The 26,925-nt window shown below is 29.8% G+C and overlaps 3 protein-coding genes across 4 annotated transcripts; all 3 read right to left on the bottom strand.

Annotated features, from left to right (window-relative positions):
• Window positions 1-5: 5 nt before the first annotated feature.
• LOC108320647 (inorganic pyrophosphatase 2) lies at window positions 6-2,258 on the bottom strand. Its single transcript, XM_017552140.2, has 4 exons — window positions 1,854-2,258; window positions 1,433-1,554; window positions 1,126-1,327; window positions 6-501 (listed from the first exon to the last, which is right to left on the bottom strand). The coding sequence occupies exons 1-4, from the start codon at window positions 1,989-1,991 to the stop codon at window positions 148-150; spliced, it is 816 nt and encodes a 271-aa protein (XP_017407629.1). The 5' UTR covers window positions 1,992-2,258; the 3' UTR covers window positions 6-147.
• Window positions 2,259-3,686: 1,428 nt separating this feature from the next.
• LOC108320646 (inorganic pyrophosphatase 2) lies at window positions 3,687-5,761 on the bottom strand. The gene is made up of 4 exons (XM_017552139.2): window positions 5,418-5,761; window positions 5,060-5,181; window positions 4,745-4,946; window positions 3,687-4,210 (listed from the first exon to the last, which is right to left on the bottom strand). Exons 1-4 carry the CDS (start codon window positions 5,553-5,555, stop codon window positions 3,857-3,859), a joined length of 816 nt encoding a protein of 271 aa, XP_017407628.1. The 5' UTR covers window positions 5,556-5,761; the 3' UTR covers window positions 3,687-3,856.
• Window positions 5,762-16,976: 11,215 nt separating this feature from the next.
• On the bottom strand, window positions 16,977-25,566 carry LOC108320629 (serine/threonine protein phosphatase 2A 55 kDa regulatory subunit B beta isoform). 2 transcript variants are annotated; one of them, XM_017552106.2, is made up of 14 exons: window positions 25,087-25,566; window positions 23,504-23,607; window positions 23,293-23,391; window positions 23,088-23,207; window positions 21,969-22,175; window positions 20,579-20,670; window positions 20,253-20,371; window positions 18,944-19,067; window positions 18,598-18,721; window positions 18,159-18,227; window positions 17,981-18,072; window positions 17,821-17,898; window positions 17,667-17,737; window positions 16,977-17,569 (listed from the first exon to the last, which is right to left on the bottom strand). In XM_017552106.2, the coding sequence occupies exons 1-14, from the start codon at window positions 25,196-25,198 to the stop codon at window positions 17,433-17,435; spliced, it is 1,548 nt and encodes a 515-aa protein (XP_017407595.1). In that variant the 5' UTR covers window positions 25,199-25,566; the 3' UTR covers window positions 16,977-17,432. The 2 variants fall into 2 exon arrangements, with proteins under 2 accessions (XP_017407595.1, XP_017407596.1); XM_017552107.2 differs by having other exon boundaries at window positions 21,972-22,175.
• Between the last annotated feature and the right edge of the window lie 1,359 nt (window positions 25,567-26,925).

Genomic DNA, 26,925 nt, shown 5'->3' with positions numbered 1-26,925 from the left:
GGAAATTGGGCAAACCAATGTTTGTATTTGATAGGTGTCCACCTAGGACCATTTCCAACATTAGCAAACTTCAGTGAAGGTTTAATTAAGGTTGTTAATAATCAAAATCGAATTATGATACATTATAAAAGTTACAAAACCATGAAACTATGGTCGAACTGGTAGAAATTTGGGCAAAGCCTCATGAGCAGAGACTGACAGAGTCTGAAGCTTGCAATCAGAGGAAATGAAGGGAAAATTTTGGTCCATTGATACTTTGTTGATCAAGTGCAGCAAAACTTGTTCAAGTTCTTCTCCATCACTCCACCCATGAATCTCAGCCTTAATAAGTGAAGGATCTCTGCATATCAAATCCCACACCGGAAAGTTCTTCCTTGGCATCATAAAGTCCTTCTCTTTCAACCTCAAACTTGGACAATAGTCTCCACTTCCATCTCCAAGATAGATGAACCTCTTATCCTCTTCTGATATTGAATCTTGAATTCTCTCTATCACTAAACCCTGCAATCATTCACACAAAATAACCTTTTTCAATCTTTGATAATTGAACATGATTTCAAATTACAAGAACCTTCTCAATCGGTATAAGAAGCTTCAACCCAACATTCATAATTTTGTATTTATTTGGAACTATTGGTGGGGCCTAGGTCAAAATTAATCCTTATTTGTATTTCAATATCCTGTGGGCTCATACCAGAGACAAAACCAAGAAAATTATAAGTATTTTTAAGGCCAAGAAATCAGGAAACACATTCCATTGTTATAGGATGAATTCATGACTCATGAACACGTTGAGTCACGTTAGCAGCCATCTTTATGATTAAAAATAGAAATAATACTGTCCCATAAGCTAGAACAAGTTAACATCAACTTCAAAACAATATCTGGAAATGTGTATATTTGCCAAGTGCTTATACAAATAGTAGTTTTGAGTTTTTAAACAAGGTTTTTCAAACTCATTAAAATTTCAATTCTCACCATGATTTTGATAAATCAATGACGGGTCCACACTATTTCAAGAAAAGCTATCTTTTAGCAGAGAAAAATAAGGATTATTTCAAAGAAAGTTATCTTTTAGCAGAGAAAAAAAAAAGATAGTGGATGAAAAATGACATTTATATTTACCTTACACATGTTTGGAGGACACAAACTGCAGCCATGAGAAGCTTTGTTGAAATCATGGTAAGGTAGAATTCTTAACCTTCCTTCTTCATTCACATAACTGGGGTTAGTATTGATCTCTGAGAAATATTCCCTTATTCCTAAGTGCTTCAAAATTGACTCAATGAAAAACAAGTTTGCATCACTCACAATCCTCAAATCACACCTGGGAAAACAAATGCCACCATAAATTTAATCCACAAAAATCAAATTAAAAAAAAAAAACAGAATAAGAATTTGGTCTTGTGAAAATACATGCATAGTTACTCACCCTAAAGAATGAGCTGCTTTAATAGCGGGTACTACTCTGGGGTTCAACGGAATCTTGTGCAGAACCTCTTCAATATCCTTAATGGTTTTACCATGTGTGTGAAACTCCATCATCATCTTGTCCTATAAATCCAAAACAAATACACAAAAGAATTTGGTTATTCGTACAGAATTCAGGAAAAGTAAAAAATATACAAAAAAAGGTAGGAAATAAGTGTAAGGAGGAATACAAAAATCAGATGTAATTCTTAGATATATTTTAACTATTATTGGTTGAATTGAAGCATTAAAGGACAATGTATGCTAATCTTTAATGCAACTCTTTTTAACCAAAATTGGAAAATGAAACTTTCATATGGTTAGCAAAAGCATGTAAATTTTGTTCATGAAAAAGAAGTGAACATGTGACTACAAAGGCTTACCATGAGAGTGTTCCAAGGCATCGTGGGAAGGAGTTGGTTGAACAAATCTGTGAAACCCAACTCGTCGATGACCCAGTTGTCGCTGTCGACATCGACAATGGTCTTGTCAAAGTCGAAAACAACCACAATTCCAGACATTTTTGTTTTGAGAATGGAGAAAATCTGAATGGCCCAGAAGAAGAAACCTTCTTCTCAATAACAAGGCTCTAATGGGGGTTTCCAAGATTGGTTTTTGGCTTGGTTGTAATGAAAGAGAATGAACAGAGTATTTATAGGGAAATGTGGGTTAAGGCTAAACCTAAAATCCAACCAGAATCTTTGATTCCAAAGGAATATTACGTTGCATAGGGTTAGTTCCTGGAAGAGCAGGTGACCATGGAAATTTCAAAACCTAAAAAGGCTTCATTTTAGCCTACAGAAATTTCTAGTGGTGGCATTTCAAATTCAATCTAAACCGTTTGATTCTGAGGAATATTAGGTGATCAGAAGATTGAGAATAAACCTGGGAATGAAGGAATATTCCATTAGGGAATTGGATGCGTTTTATGTGACTATGAAAGAGGCTGCTCCATCAAAAATCATGAGAATATTCTAAGCATAATCTATTCCAGTAACAGTGTAAATTCAGGTGGTTCAATTCTTTTGTGTTTTTGTAGGATTGTAATTATTGTTTGTCTCTCATCAATTAATCTGGACTAACAACAGGATTTGACAAAAAAAAATAAAAACTGTGTTAATTTATTTAACTTGTATAAAATTACTTTTATCTAAAAAAATAGTTTATAAAATTATCTAAAATAGCTTATAATTTCACAAACGCTATTCATGAATTGTAGTTTAATGCATAAACAAACTCCATTACATTCCCTACCATCTTTCTCTTTTGATCACTGATGATTCTTGAAGAAGAATAGTGAAAATAGGAAAAATGAAGACTCAAATGAAAATTCCTAAAATAAAGAGACAAAGAGAGAAAGGAAAAAAGTGACATGATATTAATCCTTGACTGACTGAAATCTGAAGCAAAACACTAATTGTAAAGTTAAAAGGGCAAAAATCTATTTATTTTGAAATTGAACTTTCATAATTAATATAAGTACTTGTATACTAGTTAAAATATAATAGTCTAAAAAGTATTTAAGAGTAGGAGAAGAGAAGATGTGGGGATGATATTAATAAAACTTGATTAATTTATTATTAAATAGAAAACTAATAAATTAAGTTTTATTTTATAAAAATTATGTTAAAGATATTCTCTACTCTTTTTTACACTGTGTTTGCTTGAGATGAAGATACTGTAGAAAAGTATATTCTTTTACACAGTGTTCGGTTGAGACGAAGGCACTGTAGAAAAGTATATGTATAGATTGATTTGGGATTTCATTCATGTTCGTTTCGGTGAACTTTGAATAAAGGAAAGACGATGATTTGTGAGATTGTATGTTTTCTCACTCTTTGCAGATTTGAGGATATAATAATTAGTTAATCTTTATGAATTTCCAAAAATATATTTAACCTTATACTTAACAACTAAACACCTAAATCTGAGGTTAATAATTAGTTAAGCATCCTTTATGAATTTCCAAATAAAAAAAAACAAAGGGTCGTTGGTAGGTCAGTAGAAGATCAAGATTTGTGGTTAATCATGATTCTATTCTAGTCAAATGTTTTCAATAATAAAGATTATATGTTTATATTTGTTTAACAGACATTACTATAATAAAATGTGATTATAGAAGAATAAGTTTTTATATTTTTTTAAAAGATAAGAAAAATTAATATATAATTAATATAAAAGATCATATTTAAAGCATAAAAAAATCCTCAAAAATGTGTAGAAAACAGATATTGGTATTTGATAGAAATTATAGTGGTCCACATCTTAGACCAGTTACAACATTAGCAACATTAGTGTAGCTTTGGAGAAGGTTAATCAACGGAAAAAACAAAAAACCTTAAAGTTATTATGATACATTTTTCTTATACACTAAACTAAGAACTGTTTATGGCCGAACTGGTAGAACTTTGGGCAAAGCCTCCAAAGCAGAGACTGACAGAGTCTGAAGTTTGCAATCAGAGGAAATGAAGGGAGAATTTTGCTCCATTGATACTTTGTTGATCAAGTGCAGCAAAACTTGTTCAAGTTCTTCTCCATCACTCCACCCATGAATCTCAGCCTTAACAAGTGAAGGATCTCTGCATATCAAATCCCACACCGGAAAGTTCTTCCTTGGCATCATAAAGTCCTTCTCTTTCAACCTCAAACTTGGACAATAGTCTCCACTTCCATCTCCAAGATAGATGAACTTCTTATCCTCTTCTGATATTGAATCTTGAATTCTCTCTATCACTAAACCCTGCAATCATTCACACAAAATAACATTTTTCAGTCTTTGATAATTGAACATGATTTAAAATTACATGAACCTTCTCAATCGGTATAAGAAGCTTCAACCCAACATTTCTTAATTTTGTATCTATTTGGAACTATTGGTGGGGCCTAGGTCAAAATTAATCCTTATTTTGTATTCCAATCAAATCCAGTGGGCTCATACCAGAGACAAAACCAGGAAAATTATAGGTATTTTTTAAGACCAAGAAATCAGGAAACACATTCCATTGTTATAGGATCAATTCATGACTCATGAACACGTTGAGTCACGTTAGCAGCCATCTTTATGATTAAAAATAGAAATAATGTTGTCCCATAAGCTAGAACCAGTTAAGATCAACTTCAAAACAATATATAAAAACATGAGTTGTTGCCAACTGCTATAAACATTTAAGAAAAAACGAATGTTTCAATTTTCAGCATGATTTTGACCAATCAAACAGGTGACTGAGAAGAACAAATCTTTCATCATAGAAAAACAACTTCTGTATTTATTTACCTTGCACATGTTTGGAGGACACAAATTGCAGCCATGGGAAGCTTTGTTGAAGTCATGGTAAGGCAGAATCCTTAACCTTCCTTCTTCATTCACATAACCGGGGTTTGTATTGATTTCTGAGAAATACTCTCTAATTCCCAAATGCTTCAAAATAGTCTCAATGAAAAACGTGTTTGCATCACTCACAATCCTCAAATCACACCTGAAAAAACAAATGTCACTGTAAATTTAATCCACAAATCTCATTTACCAAAACCTAAATAAAAGAACATTAAATAAACAGAATTATGTATCAAGAGATGCATAGTTACGTACCCTAAAGCATGAGCTGCCTTGATAGCAGGTATTACTCTTGGGTGCAAGGGAATCTTACGCAGAACCTCTTCAATGTCCTTAATGGTTTTACCATTTGAATGAAGCTCCATCATCATTGTGTCCTTTAAAAACCAAAAACACTTGGTTATTCATGTAATTTATTAAACCATGCATTCTGCAAAGTTGAATTTAAAAGATAAACCAAAAAAAGGACAATACAGAGCATAAACACGCAAAGCTAAATTCATAGATTGAAATTTATCGTAATGAAATTATAATTCTAACAGAAGAATTAAAAACACAAGGTAAATTTCGTCTGAAACTTAATAAAACGAAATGTGACGACAAAATGGCTTACCATGAGAGTGTTCCAAGGCATGGTCGGAAGAAGCTGGTTGAACAAATCGGTAAAACCCAATTCGTCGACGACCCAGTTGTCGCTGTCGACATCGACAATGGTTTTGTCAAAGTCGAAAACAATCACGATTCCAGACATAATCTGTTTTGGGAATGGAGAAAAAAATACAAAAAAAAAAAAACTTAATGCTCTGTTTGGGTGTGTATAAAGTGCTTTCAAGATTGGTGGTTCTTGGCTTGGTTTTGCATTCGGAAGAGAAAAAGGGTATTTATAGTGAATATGAGTGAAAGAAGAAAAAAAAAAGGAATCTTTGATTCCGAAGGAATATTACAGGGATAGTTCGTGGTAGCAAAGATGGAGGCTAAAAATTAAAAACTGAAATGTGGCCGTTTTTATTTACCGTCACAGAAAAATTTAGAGTTAAATCTGAACCGTTAGATGAAATTATATAGGTAATGAATGGATCGGAGGGTGTAGGTTGATTGGGCTGAGAGGAAAACGCGGGAATAAAGGGAATATTCGAGAAGGAATTGGATGCACTTTAGGAGACTCACCTGACTGGAAACCCACCTCACATAGCATACAATACATTGCACGAGAATATTCTGGGCATATTGGATTTTAGAATCAATATAGATTATATTATGATTAATACTTTTAACATATATAGATTAATTATGATCAAAATCTAAGCTAATGCTAAGTAAATATTTTTTAGTAGATAAACTGTATTTTAGATTTATAATAAACTATTTGTGTTCTAATAAAATGTTTTTTTTATCGATGGCGTGATTTGAAAGATTGCAGAAAGTTACTTAAGGATTAAAGATGATAAACCTAAATTCAAATAGATAGCAATTAGATGAAAATAAAAATAAAGTTTGATTTGAAAGGATTCTTTTTTATCTAGTTTTAGATTAAATGAAAAAGGAATAGGAAAATAAATCAATCTTTAATTTTCTAGAAGGATATGAGATTTAATAAGAGTTAGAATAACTCTTAAAAATTATTTTTAAAGAAAAATATAAATTTTAACATTTAGAAAATATGTGAATTAACGAGAGTTAGAATAATTCTTAAAAAATAATCAAATAATAAAATTATTATAATTGGATGAAAATTAATTACTACTATATTTAATGAACTGTGACAATTATATATTTAATTTAAATTTAAAAAATTATGTATATTTATTGGTAAAGAAAACATACTCTAATTATATCCTTAAGAATTTTAAATTTGTTATAGAAAAATATTTAATCTCTTTACCAAAATAATTTTAAAATATTAATTTATTTTAAAAATAAGTATATTAAAAAAACACGTTGTTTGGGTATAAAATTTTAAAAAATAAGAAATTAACTTTATTAAAATGATTAAAATTATTCGGTATTAATATTTTTGAATTATTAACATTTGTTTGATTAAATAATTTTATATTGATATTCGTTTAAGTAATTTGTAAAAAAATAATCAACTTGAATTATTTATATAAAGAAACATTCGAAATCAATTTAAATTTTACACATTTATTTTATTTTTAGTTATAAAATTACTTATCTAAACAAAGATTATGATACTTTTTTAGCATACATTAAATATGTTGTTACTGTTAACATATTAATGATATTTATTAGATTAAATGAAAAACGAATAGGAAAATAAATCAATCTTTAACTTTCTAGAAGAGACATGAGATTTAATAAGAGTTAGAACAAATATTAAAATAAAAATTTAAATTTTATACATTTATTTTATTTTTAGTTATAAAATTACTTATCTAAACAAAGATTATGATATTTTTTAGCATAAATATGTTGCTAATGTTAACATATTAATGATATTTATTTGATATTCAAATATATTATCGATATTTACCCAACTAATGACATTCAAAAATGGGACTAAGTGGTCTTTTCGTTTGTGCTTTGCAAATAAGAGGTCAAAATTCAAACTTTGGAGGTCCCCTCCAAAAATCGTCCCTTCCACAATTTTTATTTTAATATTTGTGACCATTCATTATTTTAAAAACCCTCTCCTTACAGTTTGCAAAGCGTATCAAGAAAAATATTTCTTTATTATTATGATTTTCAACTTAAAACTTTAAAAATCAATAAATATATAAATTTGTATATTTATATATATTATTACTTTCACTCATTTGTTTATTTATATATATTATTAATTCCAACGACATATAGGAGTTCCTTAGTCATGTCCCAGACATTTTTTTGCGTAAAACTTTGGAGATACCTTTGATTATTATTATCATTATCATTAACATGTGTTAGATTGTGGTGTTATATTAAAACTTTATTATTGTTATTATTATTATTATTATTATTATTATTATTATTATTATTATTATTATTATTATTATTATTATTATTATATGCTTCGTCACTTCTTATATCATCAACATAATCAGAGGTTGCATTACCATTAGTTGGTGATGACAAAACAACCCAACATGCATGTTGTTTTCCCACACGATTCTGCTAGTGTTTCTTTCATCACCACTTTTATTAAATTTAATTAGTAGCTTAATTTTCAATGCAAATGATGTGTGATTAGATATTTTTTATTTTTTATTTTTTTTATCTTGTTCCAAGCTTTTCCACTTCAATCAATCAGGTCAATTTCCTTCTCAGGAACGTCACTGTCGTGGAAGTTATTGCAAATTAATTTCATAGGTCTTTTATTTTCAAATTAAATATGTTATTATTTTTTAAACTTTTACAAGAAATTAAAATTTACCTCTACTTCAAATTTAATTTAATTAATAAAAATTGAATTTAGATCTAGACTTAATTATTTTTTTAATATTTTCGTATTTAAAATTTATGTTGACTGATATTTCAAGAGAATTCTGAATAATTCAACTTGAATTCAAGCATCCTATGTTTTATTGATTTTAATTTTGTGATTGATTGATGTTAATGTTTATAAGTATTATTATTGATTGTACAGTAATTTTAAACCAATCAGAGAATGACACGTAAATGATGTTAAAATTCAAACATCTGTATGCTTAATTGATTTTAATCTTTTATTAAAGATAATGATACTTTAACGACATTTTTTTAGAATATTTTAACATCATCTACGTGTTATTTTGTGATTGGTTCATGTTAGTGTTTATGATTATTATTGATTGTAAAGTAATTTTGAACAAATCACATAATGATACGTAAATAATATTAAAATGTTGTTAAATTATCATTATCTTTAAATTAAACTATGTATCTTCTTCTATCGAAACTGTCACCAATTGCTTAATATTAAAATTATTGACTTCAGTCATCACTACTTGTGTGAATTGAATTGGTAACTCGTGGTATTGTAATGTTTTAGGGTTCATATGTCAATAGGTATTTGAAACATTGAAAAGGAAAGATTAATCATGGCTCATCATATTGGGAGGTATGAGATTGCATAATGGTTTGACTTTAAAAACTAATTTTCAAAAAAGTGAGTTACTGCTACTAATTATCCATTGTCAAAAATAATTATTAACTCTGACGTCGATAATAAACTAATACAAGATTAATTAAATATCATTGCTAAATTCTAATATTGTGACTTTTTATAACGATTTCTTGTAATTTACACTCAAAAAAATATATGCGGTGAAACAATTATAAGTATGATAAGACTTTTTATATTAATTATACATTCAAATAGTATAGACAAGGGTGAAAAAATTATAGAAACTTATAATAAATTATAATTTTTTTATATTGATTAAACTTATAATTGGTATAAAAAATGATGTGATAGTAAAATTATAATTAATAAAAAATCATTTTTATATATGTTATATCTGAACAAGTATAAAAATGACACAATAACAAAAATATAATAAATTGCGAAACTTTTTTTCCATTTGTCTTTACCTTTGCTTCCTAGCTTACGTCTCATTTTCAACTTCATTTCTCCTTTCATCTTGTTGTTCGTCACTATCCTCAAACAATATTTCGCACTATTGTTACTCTCTTCCAACACAAAGATCTACTCAATAGGTTGGAACAAGATATCTATCTAATGGAACAAGAAATCTAAAAGAAGTTTGGAAGGAGTGAATTTTGTTTCTTTTAAATGTTTAAATGTTAAGTATTTTTTGTTTAAATATTATATGTATTTATTGTTTGATGAGGTTAAAAAATATTATTTAATGTATAAATAGTAAGAAGTATAATCATTATTTTATATATTTGGACTATTTTAGTAATGTATTTGTGCAAAATTTATACATGTTTGTATGTTTGTATGTGGTGGATAACATATACAAACTTGCTATTTATTAAAACAAAAAAATAACTTTTTATACCCATTAATGTTTGAATTGGTATTAAGGCCTTGCTATAAAAGGTGAAGTTTATTATAGAGATTGAAGTATTAATTGATATAGAATGTAAAACTTTTTATACCATTTAGTTTACGGATTAGTATAAAAAGTTTGCATCATATATAAAACATTTTTCTCAAAACAAGCCTTTTTTTATACTTGTTTCAAAATCAGTATAAAAGATTAATTTTTACACCGATCGATTAAAAAAGATCAAAATTTTTTATATTCTTATTTTTATATTGGTACAAAAATTAATATAAAAAACATATTTCAAAAAGTATAAAAATATTTTAGCTTTAACGATATTACTGTAAGCATTTTTAATGAAAAATGAAACCTTAAATATTGAATATAATACTAAAATTATTAAACAAATTCTCTCAAAACATGAGAACATGTGTAAATGGAACTAGATACTTCAGTATACAGGAAGCATCAATGAATAAGAACAGTCATCCAAGTGTTTCAACAATGGCACATCCTCTTGTCCGACAGATGGGAAAGATCTTAAATATTCTTTCTAAAAATCATCCACCATTAAGAAATTTAGTTTATTTTGGAAAAAAGTTTAAACACTATTATCCGTAGCTGAAAATAATAAATAACATCACTAAAACATTAAATACCCATAACACGAATATTCTGCTTAAACTTTTTACATTTTTATAACTTGAAAGGTCTTTGGAAAAGATAAAAAAAATACAAAATCAATAAAACACGAGTTTAATATTCATATAAAATATTAATGTTATTTTTTAATTCAAATATTAAGACCATCAATTTACGAGTCTTTTATCAATTATGAGTCTTTATATTCATAAAAACATATTAATATAATTCTTTTAGTTAAATTGCTCTTAACAATTGTTTATATTATATATCAAAATTTAGATCAAATAAATGTCAAAATTTAAATATTTTTTCATTTGAAATATATTATGTCTCAAAATCGAAATAATTTAAAAATAATAAATAACTTAGATTTCGGCATATATATAACAAATTCAAAATTTGATATTTTTAAAAAATATTGTTATATTAAATTTTTTATAAAAATTTAAACTCAATATAAGAAACAAAAACGAGTAATAACCAAATAAATTATTAATTAAGCCTGAATCTTAAAAAATAAAGAATATAATTACAATTGAAAAAAGTAATTGTAAAGAACATTTCCTAACCATGATCTTTAGCGTATAGAAAACGCAGCCTGACAGTGGAGGGTATGGCAGTGACAAAGTCCGTTGTCATCTGCCAAACACACAAACTCCAGATCCCACAAATTTTAAGGCCTTGTTTGTTTCTGTGGATTGTTGCAGTGCAAAGTGTCCCATTTTTGGTTGTCTTTAAAGACACGTGGTATCTATAACACAGCACAACATAACACGGTGCATGCTCTCGTACGTAGTAAATAACACCAACCAAACAACATGTTTCCCATTATTATTCTAACTCGCTACGTATGGATTAGTTCGCACAACATACACTGGAAACTCAACGTGGCACTCACGAACTAAAGTGAAAGTGGTTCACGAGAAAGAACAAGCATTTGCATCAACTTGTTCACTTTTTCAAGCTTGTGGTTGTTGATTTTTTATTTCATATAAGAAAAATTGTTACATATAAATAATTTTTTATATTAATACGATGCTATTTTTTTATTTTTATATTTATTTCTGGAAAAATATAAAAATTCATTTTTTTACTCGTATAACCGTTTTGTTAATATATTTTCCAACTCATTTACTCATTAAGCGGTAAACTCTCACAAAAGAATAAACATTTCTCCAACTTAGCATAGACAACTCCGTTACAATTTTCATAGAAAATGATACATCAAAACCATCAACATAAATCAAAGATTAATAAAATAAAATATGCTTATTGGACTCTAATTAGATTAATTCTAATTAAAAGTCTAATTCAAAATCCACAAATACAAAAAATAAGATAAAAAAAATAGATACTTAATACTTTATTCTAATAATCTATCAAATTCATTAAATGTTGAAGTGTACATCACCACTAGGCTTGAGGATTAAACGAAGAATATTAATAATAACAGTAACAAAAATTAAAAACATCATAAAAAAACCAATAAAAGATGTGAAAGAATAGTTGTTAATTTTACTGTCCAAAACCATAATTATTTTATCTATGTACTATTAAATGAATGTAAAAATATTTCATCCACTTATTGTTGAATACAAACAAAATCCCACATCGAATAAAATATAAAATACACATGAGTTTATATACACATAAAATATATCCTTTAGTAAAAAAATTTTTGAAACGGTACCAAAAACAAATTCATGAGAACTTAACCCAAAGCAAACAATATCTTATTAATGGGATAACATATGAATATGTATATATTAAACCTACACAACACTTAATAGTCTTCGTACAAAAACTAAGAACCTCGTTGCTTCCACTTTAACTTTTTTTGAAATGTACGTGTTCTAAAGGAAGCCAAGAAATCTTAACAAAATGCTTCTTCTTTTTTTCTTGAATGATCTACTTCTTCCTTATTTTTATTTTATTAGAAAACTTTTTCAAATTTGATAAGTGAGTGACAGCTATTTAGTTGGGTAGGAACACGGAATTGAGAATGCAATAATAAATCAGATTAAGTTTACGTTCATTGACACTGAGTGAATGAGTGAGGGAACAAAAGAACATTTTGGCAGACGTATATTCGTTTAAACTCTAAATCAAGAGAGGCACGTGACAAGACAAGAGATGAGTTAGGTTTGTACAATCTTCCATGATTGCAAGTGTCTACGTTTCTATATTGAATTTTTAATTATTGAGTTTCATCTGTCTTTTTTAATAAAAGATTTTAAGATATATTAAAAAAATTTAATATACTAACATCAATATATTTTTAATGTTGAACAAAGATAATAAAAACACCCAACAAAAAAACTCTAATTTTCATAGCAATAGAAATCATTATAGGTTTTGTCTTTCATATTAGTGTATGTGGGGATGTATATGTCTTCTTTTATTCATAAAATAAATATTCCTTTATCGATTGAAAACTAATTTTTAAGACATGATTTCGTATTTTCTGTTTATTTTAACTAATTCGTATAAAAATATTTAATTTGATTATTAATATTAATTTTATTAATACTTTTTAATATAATTTTGAAATTATTCTTAATATACTTTAAATGAATCACTTTTTATTTAACTGTTTCACGTATTTATTTTAGATAAAAAAAAATAGTGATTATAATTACTGATATTATAATGCAGCGTATTATATTAACAATGTGTTATATTCGTTAACGGTGTGAACTATTATAAAATTAAGCTATACATATCCGATTCAAAGATGGTTTCTAATGATCAAGACCTATTATTTCTCAGCCAGCAAAAGCACTAAGTCGAATAGTTCCAAAATGACAATCAACCCAAAAAAATATAAGTCAACCCCAAGACAATACAATGAGTATTAGAGATTAATTATTCACTCAATTACCATTCAAATATTAAAGAAATACTCACTAAGTTATATGACAATTTGAGTATATATAAAAGTTGTAGTTCATGAGATAATAAATAAAATAGAATATAATAATGATGATCCAGTTAATCAAATTTATATTTCAAACAAATTGTATTTAATTTTAGATTAACATTCAATCATATCAACAAATTATTTTAATATATTTAAAAAAAATAAAACATAAAAAAGGTAAAATATTATTTTAAATTTAAGTATCATTAATAAAAATGATGATGTTTTAGGATGAAAGAAAAATTTAAATTGTGAAATATCATAATTCAAATTTATATTGCTTTTTAAGTTAATTTAAATGAATTTATTTCAAATTTAAATTTATATTTTAAGATTTTAAGTCTAATCTATTTTATAGGATTTAGATTGGATGATCTTCTAAATTTTGAAAATTCAAAAAACTAAAGCGTGTCTAAGTTGAGTTAATATAATCGAGGATTAGATCGAGTCAAATTGATCTATATCAAATGTTGAGTCAAAATAAATTAAGGGTCAGGTTGAGTCAAGTTGGTTTAAGTCAATAGTCTTGAGTTAAAATATTTCGACAAAAGGTTTATCTGAGTCATCTCAAGTTAAAGGATTGAGTTGAGTCGATTTAGATCAATGATTGACCAGACTTAGGCCAAATGTTGAACCTAATCAACTTAGATTCAAGTTGAGTCAAATGAGTTAGTCCTAACCCAAGTTAAGACAACTTGACGCATGTGAGATTACTCAAACCCAAGTTGAGTCAAGTGAACTAGACTTATGTCAACACTTGTCAATTTGAGTCCAAGTTAAATCAGATCGGTATAAGTCCAAGTTGAGTTAAGTCAGTCTGAGTTCAGGTTGAGTCAAGTCGATCCTAATCTAAGTTAAGTTGAGTTAACTTGAGACAAATTAACCTTGACCTAAAACAAGTTAAGTCGGTCTAAATTCATGTCTAATCAATTTAGTTTGACTGATGTTTAAGAGACCTAGATCTCACTATATTTAATATAATTGACAAAATGAATTCAATTTAAATTTAATCAATTTAAAATAGATTAAAAATTTTAAATGTAGTTAATTTACTTAAATTTTATCTTTTATTGAATTTGAAAAAGGAAACCATGATGATTTTAGATGTAGAAGTTGTGGGAGTGTTGCTTTAGCCTTGTCTATATCTTATGTAGTCACATGGTTACAGTTGTGTGAACCAGTCCTTCTCATTCATACATTCAATTCAAATTCATGTCATAATTTACGAAATGAGTGTTCCAGAATCCTTCCTCCAATCTTGTGGCCAATGCCACTTTCACCATATATTTCACTCACTTCCCACTCCATTCATCAAAGCATAAGCAAAATTTATGTCAGTTTCTTTAGACACTACACTTGATTGTGTAGGTCCAGGCCAATCTTATGTTTTGTTCTCTTTTATACTTGTAGTGGATAACAGAAGGAAGAAAATAAATTTCTTTTGGATAAAGACATTTATACATAAATATAAAGAAACATATATGGTTCAGTTTTTTTTAAAAAAAATATATGATATTTCTGAAGATAGTTAGCTAAATTAAATGTATTATTTTATTTAGTTTTTGTAAAACTAAAAGATTTAACTAAAATTAATTTTTCATATAGCTGTATTTTAATTATTCTGTAAATCATCAAAATTAATATATATATTTTTTATTTTGTTACATCTTAACTTATTTATAATTTTATATTTATCTTCTACTTTTTTATTCTCTTTAAACATTCATTTTGCATTCATTCTTCTTATTTGTTTAGTTCTAATTCAAACAAAATATTGGAATTACCACAAGAGAGAAAAAAATAAAAGAGGTGGAAAAAAACAAAGTAGGAATAAGATAGAACAGAGCTAAATATAGTGAAAAAGGTTGTTAAAAAATTTAAAATAATTCTATAGAAAATTAAGTTTAACAAATTTATATACTGATTATGTTTTTATAAGGCCGGATGAATCACATAAAACTAATACATATTATAATGATTAAATTAGTGTTGTATTCATAATTTATTCGGAAAAAGACAATTACAATTCAGAAAAATAATAAAACTATAAGTTTAAATTAAGAATATTTAGTAAAAGTAGTTGATGAATATGCTATTTGCGGTTTGATTTCACTGGTTTTGTTTTGAGTTAATTTTTGCTTGCAGTGGTTAATAATGTTCATTTTGCATGTAAAAAAAATTGACAGAAAAATACATTATGAATTGTACAAAAATTGAAATTTAGCAATTAAATATATTTTTAATGATTAAAACAATTCTATTTTACTTTCATTTATTTAAAAAATATTCGTATTCAAATAAATATTTTTTTTTCCGTAGCATACCAAAATAAATAATGTAATTTTAATAACAAAATAACATCGGTCCACACAACAGCAAACATTTTCTGCCCAAGATGAGTCAGACAAAATTGGCACTTTGTTTGGAGATAAATTCAATATATGTATTTGGTTCAATTAAGATAATAATTCGGAAGTGATTTTGTAATGTTCTTTCTAATTTGGAAGTGATGCAAAACTAGATACAAAATATTAATAACTGTCTTATGAAATAAAATTCATAATAAAATTTTAAAAGTGATTTTTAACTTTTAAATTGTTTAATTCAAAAATAATTTTTGACGTCTAGAGTACAATCCAAAAGTGGTTTTTTTTTTTTTTTTACTTTTGAATTACAGATCCAAGAAAGAGAAAATGGAAAGTTTCTATGATATAAGGGTGTAGAAAGTACAATGAAGTTGGCCCAAATAACCCCGCGTTTGAAGGAATTTCAATTTCCATTAAATTCAACTAAAACTAGGATAGAATAATTTAAGGGGATTTCTTCCTGTGCATCCCCATGTTTAATGTTTTCTGCCTGTATCTCATTGTCTTGGTAAAATATCTTAATTACTCTTATTAAAAACATTGCACGTAGACTTTCAAATTTAAAACATAAAGTTTAAAATATAAATTTACATTATTAATGTAATTGTTTAATCTAAAATATAAATTTATATTACTAATTATATAATTTAAAATATATATATCTATATTATAGAGTAATGTAATTTATAATTCAAATTAATCTTTTATATTTGCTTACGAATCCAAAACTATAATTAAAATATGAAAGAAAAATCTTAAACTATCTTTTTCTATTAATTTCAAGTAGGGTATAATTGAAAATTTAGGAAGTAGAGGAAGAAAACATGGAGGTGCAGAAAGAAATCCCCTAATCTAAGGGGGGAAAGAGAGAAAGATATTGGACCATCTAATAGCATAAAGAGGTAGTTATTCCACACTTAATGGTTCTTTAATATAACAAATTTCAAATTAAATGGTTAAGCATTGATGATCACTATTGAAATATACATTTTCCAAAATAAATTAACAGAAAATTGCTGAGCAACCAAATCATGAAATTGATTTTTGATAACGTTACATTCTGGAGAACACTCAAGGAAAAAAGTCCAACAAGTGAGAAAACCATAAAAAATTTGTAGCAGAGAGAATCCAGTTTATCCTACATCATTGCAACCTAGAATTATTACTTCCTTTTGACATTTTACACAAAAATTGACTAAGTGCAGCAAAAGTTTTGAAACAGTGACAAATTAATTCCCAACAGAAAAAAGAATCAATGAAAAAATGATGCACTGCAGGTTTGCACTGCTCCATCCCACAAGACATCTGGGTAAAAAGAAAAGAACTACATTTTATCTTTTATCCTAGTGGCAGATATTGAACATCCTTTAGTATTTGTTGTAGGAGAGCTACAATCACATTTTCTTCTTCATTTGCAAGCCAAACACAATATGAAGCATTGACTGCACCTTCTCTTTTTATAAGAAGATACAGAAAAAAAGGGGGAAAGAATATTAGGGTTGGAAGGAGGAAAATTGAAAAAAAAAAAAAAAGATTATGCTGCCCATCCAGAAACAAAATAAGGTCTGCCTACCCAGGAATTTTGAAACAGCCACTTCTGGATCTTTTTCTAAAAGCTCCTGCTAAAGATTTTGAAGGGCACTTGTAGTGTGAGTTAATGTAGCCTCCAACTCAATGGTTGGTAAGAAGGGTAAAGAAGCCTTCTCCAAGCAACCCAAAAACAGGTCAACCAAAGCAGATACATGTCCTCCAATCATCTTTCTTCCTCAGGCATAGTACATGTATAAGCTATTTGCAGCAGCACAAGCAATTGAATTCTCAGTTGGGTGCCATGCTAAGTGCAGCAACTTTGTTGTGAAATCAAAAGAATTCCCATTTGCATCAACTCCAGTGCTTTCGGCTCCTGTTCAAGATAACCAAAATATCCCAACTCTTTCTTGATATACTACAGGAAGAACAAGATAAATCATGAAAACACAGTGGTTGAATAGAGAACTGACCACGTCTTACAACTCTTGTTATACTGTTTCCCAGTGATCTAGAAGGCCTTGATGGGGTTGGAACTTGACGTCTGAGGAAATGAAAAAGTTCATATAAATGCTACAGAGCCTGATTAAACCACAATTACTTTTAAAGCTTCATGAATAAAATTACCTCATTGGATTTTTACTGGCTTCCAAAGTTGTAGCCTCGGTACTTCCAGGAACACAACCAAACACACGGAATAGATTGCTGGCATCAAATTAAACAAAAATAGTAAGATGCAGGCTCAACAATATCAGAACCACAGATAGATTAAAATTGAATCACACACCTGTAAGAGCCAGTTGAAACTCGCAATCCATCACCACTTAGACAACACTCAAACTTATCAAAAATTGAATCATTTTCATATAAATCACAGAGCTGGAGAAAAATAGAGCCCGTTAGTATGACTTGATAAAGCAAAAGAGATTCATGGCTCATAGCTTATGTAAACAAGGGAAGCTAACCTTTGGCCTTAAATACTCATGAACCTGGAATGTAGCAACTGGGCCAGAATCCATATTGATGTCCCATAACTGACATCCAAGTAAAGATGAAATATTGAGATGAGGGATTTAGATTCTAACAAGTAGAGAGGGTATCCAAACAAAGTTCGACAATAGGATCCTTTGAATTGAATGTCCCAGGAACAAAGAGTTGTAAAATAAAAATTAAACAGAAAAATGTTGGACCATGGATATCATCAACCACCATAATTGTTTTCTAACAAATACCAAATTTTCCATAAAATTAATTGAACTTGATGACTCTTTCACCCTAAGCAAGAACCGTATCATTGAGATCAAATAACCATGTTTCATGAGGTTCAATTCAATAAACTATACAAATACTCCCAACAGCTTTATTGAAGAAATCATGAATTTTGGAATAATAAATCTCTCTAACCTTTAGGGTCATGTAATCACGACTAAGTATATATCTTCCATCCTTTCCAAATTTTATGTCCGAGATAGAAGCAATAATCTCTGTGAAAAATGATCGGGATCCAGGGGCCTCCTGTTCCTCAAATCTGTACAATAAACAATTTTCTGAGTCTACCAGGGACGAGAAATTACATAAATGTATACATATAATACGAGAGTCCAGAAAAATGTTTCTTTATAGACAAAAATTGATTTCCCCTGTAAAGAACGAGTTGAATAATCTATTTTCCTTTAATTTTCCCAATAAATTCAACACTTTTAAGTATAAGCTATAAGGTAAACCAGCAACATGCAAAAGATAAGCTTACAGTTTGGCATGAGAATCACATAATGCTGACTGCCGCAAGTCAACAAGACGAATAGAACCCTTTGAACTGCTATATGCCAATGTATTACAATGTGTAGGGTGAAATTCTGCTGATGTTATAACCTCTGCAAGAACAGGATCTAAGATCAAAGCTCAACCAAAACTACAAAAATTAGAAATGAGAAGAGTAACTTACAAAAAAAGAATTAAAAAAAACCTTCAATTTATGAAACCCAATCCACATGATTAGCAAGTTTTTATCTCTTTGAAATTCTAGTAAGTTTTAGTATGACAATGAACAAGTTCTATTACTGGGTCTTTTTTGGGGAAGGGTCCATAGGTGGTAGTTAGGCACCATATCATGCCTTGCTTGATCCACAAAGGCATGCATACAGTTCGGGTGTTGTTTACTTCATTCAAGGTAACACCTTGCATCATAGACACCATTTTTGACATATTAGCATTGTTTAGTAAAATGATGGGGTCCATGCAAAGGTTTAGGATTTTACTCATTCCTGCAGGATTATTAATAGGAGGTCTGTTCAAACTAGTGTCATGCTTGGATTTAAACCAAAAATCAGAATTACAAACATATTGCTATCTGCCTGACAATATGCTGCAATCAAATTCTATATGCAATAACTGCAAAGGCTATGTTTCCTTGGCAAACTTCATTAAAAATTCACTTATTAAAAAGCCCTACATCATTAAAATTTACCCTCACCCATCAAACCTAAACACTAATACAGCAGATATTATTCACAAAAAGCAAACAACCATCAATCCAACCTTAAAATTCCATCCAGTTGGGTGTGAATCCCCTTACTAAGACATACAACCAACGAATCTCAGTCCACCAGTTATATACTCTTAATTCTCCCGGAAAACCCTGATTCTTATAGGTTAAATTAAATCCCAGTCTTACTTCCCTTCAACATCACAAAGATCGGGCTAGGACAATTTACACACAACAGACCTCGGATAACTACAACTCTCATTTTGTCATCACTTCTTTAAAGGACAAAATTTACATGATGGTTGTACTGTTTCCCCGTCAAAATGGACTAAGCATTATGTTTCATCTCAGTGACTGTATTATTTTTCAACAACTTACAAGGCATCTAGACAACAAAATTGGCATTTTGCAGCCAGTATTATATTTTGATTTGATTAGATAGAAGTAACACCCACTAGTAACTAGATACTGCTTTTAAGTTTTGTTATTTAAAAATTAAATGGATAAACTATGCCAAGTAAGCAACAGATGGACATTTTCAACAAATCATAAAAATACAAAAGGGAAAACTTACCAGTCAGATCCTCCATATTTGCAGGCTTTACATCAACAATATTAAAACTTTGATTGCTAATTTCCAAGTTCCAAAGATTTATTCGTAAATCATCAGCTGATATGAAAGTTTCGCCATCGCTAGAAGACATTTGAAACATACCATAGTCCAATTTGATCAGATTTCAGAAAATCATGATAGGCAAAATATTAAAGGTGCAGCAAAAAAGTGAAACAACACACTATAGAAGTAGAACATTTTCAAATCAACACTACATTTACAGAAATAAAGATAACCAAAAGCAATATTCAATGCTGAACAATAGAAGCCACAAGGTTTCAAATCACCTGTTATTTGAAATAGAATTAATATGATAATCATGTGCGTGGGCATATACTCTTCGGCATCGAGCCATCAAACTCGTCTCATGGCTGGTTACCTACATATTTTACACCAATGAGTTAGCATTAATTGAACTACAATTCAAACAGTTAATTGAAAATGTCAAGGCTTGAAAACTAGCTTCACTACATACTAAATTACAGTCACAAACAAGGATGGAACAATCAACTGAGAAGAAAACATGTAAGTTGGTTACGATTCAACTGTTGTGAAGTAGTTTCTACATAGCAAAATGCATAGTTCGTTCCCCTGGAATAACCATAGACTCTAAGCTGATCCGATTTTACCTCTAATAGAATATTGGTCTCGTAATCCTTCATTTTCAGCAATACAGTATAGGGATTTGATTATTTACCTTCATTTTCAAATATAAATTCTGGAATCCTAATCATGTGTAATTTCGTATAGGGATTTGATTATTTTCCTGATGCATCCTTAAAGATTTCTTCAGAAATAAACTAGAGTTTAGGGTCTATAACATCTCCGATGACATTCTAATAGTAAAAATATTATTTAAAATAAATTGGGCCTTTAAGATTTTATCACCCGACCCAAACTAACATGGTATTAGGTTGGGGGAAAGTAGAGGGCAAGGGAGGGGTGGAAGGCCATGATGGCAATAGGGCACGGCAAGTGCAGTTTTGACTATCTCCATCCCCATACTTAGAGTACGAAAATTTTATCTTATTATATACATTCCCTTCAGCTAACGAGTGTACAGATACCTGCCCTTTACTATTTCAAATATTAAATAAATAATATTTGTACACCCAAAAAAAAAGAGACAATAAATAAAACATGACATTATCAAGGATTAAATGTCAAAATGACACACATTCTAAGGGTTTACACGATTAAAAACTAATGAGTAAGATATTCTAATGTGAAAAAAACAAACAATAAATTAGAATATTAAAAAAAATAGAAATAACCAAATATGTGCCCTAAAAACTATTTGATTTAATGAAATTACGGTTTGTGTTTTCTGAAATGCAATACATCTTTTGAATGAAATCACAAAAGTCGAACAATGGTTGAAAAGTTGTGTGGCAAGAAAGAAAAAAGAATGGTTTTCCAAATAAAACAAAGCTAAGGTCAAGAGAGAACATCGAAGATACATTGTTTAGGTTACCTAATAATCTATAGATGTTTTAAAAACTTAAAAACAGAGACGGATATGAGGACAGGAACAAGACGGATGTTTTAATAATCTATAGATGTTTAAATAACTCAATAAACTATAGTTGTTCACCGTAAAAGACCATACCATAATTTCTTATCCCCAAGAAATAAATATTGGTAAAAAATAAATAAACTGGAAGGGCTGAACACAACTACCAGTGGTAATCTTAGTGAAGGTATTCCTCCTGGCGGAAATGAGAAATCGTTGCTTAAATAATTGTATGGTCCATCTGGAGATACTCCATTTGCAAGAAATGATTTAGAGCTACTGGAACTACTTGAACTCGCAATAGAGCCATTTCCCATTGCTTTAGGATCAACGTTCATGTCAGAAATTTTCTTGACCTTCTTTTCTTGAACCTGTTTAATTCTCAAGGAAAAGATACGAATCAGCCTATAAGCCAGATCAATCATGTGAAATCTTACGAAGAAAAAAAAACAGAGAAATTCCAATCACAGAAGAAATTCATCTTGAATATATGCTAAAGAAAATACAAAGGGCAAAGTCCATGGGGATTCATTGAACAGCATAGCCATCTTCCACATTTGCTTATCCTCTTAAAATAATGAAAGTACCAGTCATTTAATTAATTAGACATTACAATGACATACTGAATTAAAAAATGTTTTCATCATGTAATTTCAACTAATAATTGCTTAGTAAGGAAGTCATGACATTAATGGATTTAAAAACGAACAGCTGACAAATATATGCACCATAAAAAATGGTTCAATATAAAGGAACTCCTAGAATTTGGGCACAGGACCTAACCCAACCCCACAAACCGGTTTCTGTGGTAAGGTTTGCCCAAGCTTTATTTAAGTCGTATCTACAACCAGTGTGGCACTAAACACCACTCAGTCTGCAGTTAAGGCAGCCCCAGAAGAAGGCCCAACTGACACTCATAGACTCTCCCTCACACTTAGAAACATGGCAAACACATCTGCCCAAAAAATACAATTCTGCACTTAAATTAGGAATCTAACTTAACCCTATAAAATCAGTTTGTAAAATGATTTCAGCCATAACCAATGATTAAAAACATAATTTGAAATTTGCAAAAGTTAAGCCCAACAATAGATTCCATTCCAACGTAGATGTTTATGAGCCTTGTTAGCTACAACATATGTCCACAAACAGATATAAATTAAAAAGCATGTGAAACAAGGAACCAAGCCTAGTTCAACAAAATTATAACCATGTGTGTCATTAATAAATAAAATGACTTTAAATAGCCTTCAACATTTCATAAGCGAGCATTCACTTCATACCTTCCAATATTTGATGGTTTTATCATTTGTAGATAGAAGGAATAAGGCACCGTTGGCGGTTTGACACCATTTGATTTTGTTAATTTTCTCTTCTATTTCCAAGCTCTTAAGATAGTCAAACTGAAACAACAATTACAAGCCATAGATATTAACAATTCTGGTCCTTTGGTATCTTAGGGAGCATTAACTGATGACAGAAAATTACCTCAGGTTCATGACTCTGAAACTCTGTTTTATAACGGAACTCAGGATGTCTACTAATAGAATAGTCCATCCTCTCCAAATCCCTTCTTGATCCACGATGCTGCAAGATATAGTAGTATACATAGATATTACAAAATTAAGGATGCAAGATCGAATTTTTCAAATCTAAGTTTGTTTATGAAAGAAATTGCTAAAGCAAAAATCAGACTTACATCTTTTGTATCTGTTCTCTCAAAGAGAACTACTCGACCACCACGGTCACCGGTAGCAAGATGATCACCAGACTTGTCAAACTCAATAGCAGAAATAATGTCCACTGTATAAAGAAAAATTGCACAAATAATTAGGAAACATACACATTAACCTGCAACAAAAGCTAACCCAATCATGTCAATCACTCCAAACTAGAAGCCTTGACTTGACAAATAAGTTATCGGTGTCAATATGCTGAGAATAAATACCCAAAAATAACTCATCAGGTTCAGAACATCCGTGTTGAAATTGCTATTCTTTATAGTGTCTTAAACCCTTGTACCATGAAATAGATCTTAATTACAGTTTGAGATGAGTACTCCATGTTTGCATTGAGTTATATCAACTTTCGAAAAGCAGAAGGTTTTAGTTCTTAAAGAAATTAAGTCCGTTCTCCAAGTCCAAACCTCTACAAAAGTACCATCGTAGCCTTATGGTGTATTATGTCAAAATTTTCCAGAGCTATCCAAAATTAGAATCAAACAGGTTTAGATAGACAAAACTTCAAGAGAACTAACATCTCTAGGTCTTCTTCCCTCAAATAAAAAAATTTATATCATGAATATATTTCACAGTTCAATCACACTGTGTCCAAAAAAGAAACATCGTTCTAATCTGAGTCCTTGCTAACTCCCATTTTTGGTGAGGATTGGGAAATTGAACTTAAATGATACTTGGTGGTTTACTTTTCTTTAACCATACTAAGAACAAAGCTCTGTGATATGGCCAAAAGGCAGGCACTGAGGGACAATGTTTCCAAACCATATATAGGTTATCAGTTGCAGCAATAAAAATACCAACTAGCAAGAGACGCAATGTTGAAACAGCATTGCAATAAAATATTGTGGTGCAACCATCTAGTTGCTCGATGCATACTCATCCTCATCTTTCCTCAAAACTACCCAACCCAAATTCCAAAAGCCACCTTACTATAATAGTACGGACAAATATCTAACTAACTACTACAGAAAAGGAAAACATTGCTTCAGTTTTGTTGTCGATATTTGTTATTATTCTCCTTTGTTGACAGAAAATGGTGTTTCTTCCTCTTACAAATATCGGGAAAAAATCACTACCAATACTTCAACGAATCAAACACCACCAACCCGACCTCTGAAGCCAAACTCCAATGCCACTCACCAAACTCCATACCATTAAGATCTAAGACCTAGCAGCCAAACTCACATTAAAAAAAGAAACGAACCAATCCACCTCAACAAAAACAGCTAGCAACACGTCCACAAGCTAAAAACACAAACCTTAACCAAAACCACCATCATTAAGTCCCACAGCTCGGTTTTAAACTCATATCTCCAACCAAGTAAGAATCCACAATGCAAAACCCAACCTCCAACCACTACTTCCCTCCCCCACAAATCAAAAAAACACTCTCACAATCACACACCGATTAGGCAATGACCCAGAATCCAAAACAACAAGGGAGCAACGAAACATGATCCGAAACAGATCGAAAGCAAGGAACCAAACCCTAATCCCAACACATCAACAACTGGATCCGACAAAGCAACGTAGGAACAATTACCTTCCTGAACTTCCTCCCCCGCCGTACGTTCCCCGAAAACCTGAGAGAATTTCCACTCCAGCGGCTGCGGTGGACCCGCCGGAGCTGCCACGACCTCATCACCGCCGTTCATTTCTCAATCAACGGTTCTCAGAAAATCCAACAATCTCTATCCAACAGAGCGCATCGAAGGTTTCCTTCTCGGTTCTCACAAGATCATAGAAACACCCACTAAACAAAGATGCAAATTTTTTAATCTCCTATCATCCCCTTCTCTGGATTTCCAGTTCAACCATTAGAACGCCCAAAAAAACCCAATTTTTTTCTCTTTCTCTCTCCTGAAACCTCAGTCCTTTCTCTCTCTAAAAGGAGTAAAATGGGAATTTTTTGGGGATTAAAATGGCCGAGTAATCGGTTCTTTGGGTTTGGAGATGAAAAAAAAAACACACGCACGCACGCACACTCTTCTCTGTCTACTCTCTCTCAATAATAGGTTCCTGTTTCTTCTTTTCGTACGTAAAAATATATATATAATTTCTCGGTTCATGATAACCTCACGCTTCGGTCACGCGGGGTTCTCAAAGTTGCGCCTTTGGTTCAACTCTGATTGGTGCGTTGCTGAAATGTCGTCACATCTAGCGTCCGTGACAGAACAGTTATCAATGCGGGTAACGTTAGAGAATAATTTTTAGACTAGTTGAATTTTTCATTAATTAACAAAGTACTTGTGAAAGAACCAGAAAATTGTCGATGAAATAAAAAAGTTTAAGGTGAGATCGACTGAAATTACTTCCTTGCCCTTACCTTTTTCTCTCTGATATTCTCTCACCACCCTCCTGAGATCTTCTTCCATCACAGAAAAGTGGGCCAATGAGAAGTAGACTAGGGCATGATCCAACGGCTGAGAATTGCTGGTGCTTTTCAATGTAGAAAAAATGATAAATAAATAAAAAAACAATGTAAGAAACCTTAGCCCTTGAGATTATGTTGCAGAAATGATAAGAATGGTGTGTGCATGGAATATGGAAGTAGAAGAATGTGATTGATGTGTTGTTGTTAAGTGCTTCCACTCAACCCCACCCAAACACTTCCTTGTCTTCTTTATTACAATTTTTGTAAATAATAATAATAATAATAATAATGTTAGAGAATCATATTCATATTCCATTTGACAAGTGTGATAAATTGGAAAATTAGCTCTTCAAATATCCAACATGTTAAGCTACTTTGATTTAATTCCTAGGATAATTACTTGCTCTTACTTTTTTTGTTCTGTTTTCTCTTTCATTTGCATTCTGTTTTTTTAATCTTATCCTCATCATGACCAAGCAAACATTTGGGTGTCGTACCATTGGCAGAAAAAGTGAAAAACAAACCACGTTCTTCGAAGGTCGTGGGGTTATTTATTTATATATTCCTAACAAAATAATTATTTCGAAAAATATATACATGTTTTTGTATGTCAATTTTTGGATTTTTTTTTTATTAAAATACAATCAAATTCTATAATATAAGAAAGACATAAATTTATTATAGATTATATTGTAGATTATAAGTGTGTGTGTTATTCTATAAAAATAGTAAGTAGTATGAAAGACGTGATGAATCTTTTGAAAGAAAATCATAAAATAAAGTTATTTTTTTCAATCCAAAATTTAGGATGATAAATTTAAATTTTATTTTTTTATATGCTTTTTATCTTTAGCTTAGATTAAACTTAAATTTTACGGTTAACATATTAATTTAATTTGTTGAAATTTTCATGAGAAAAGTGTTTCTTACATGTGTGATGTGATAAAAGTGTTTGTTTCTAGAACAAGTTACTTTTTTAAAGTCCTATCTCAACAACATATGAAACTC

This window comes from Vigna angularis, chromosome 9, assembly GCF_016808095.1.
Source record: "Vigna angularis cultivar LongXiaoDou No.4 chromosome 9, ASM1680809v1, whole genome shotgun sequence".
NCBI classification, from domain to species: Eukaryota; Viridiplantae; Streptophyta; class Magnoliopsida; order Fabales; family Fabaceae; genus Vigna; species Vigna angularis.
Note: the sequence above shows the minus strand (reverse complement) of the source record. Positions and strands in the feature narration are given on the sequence as shown.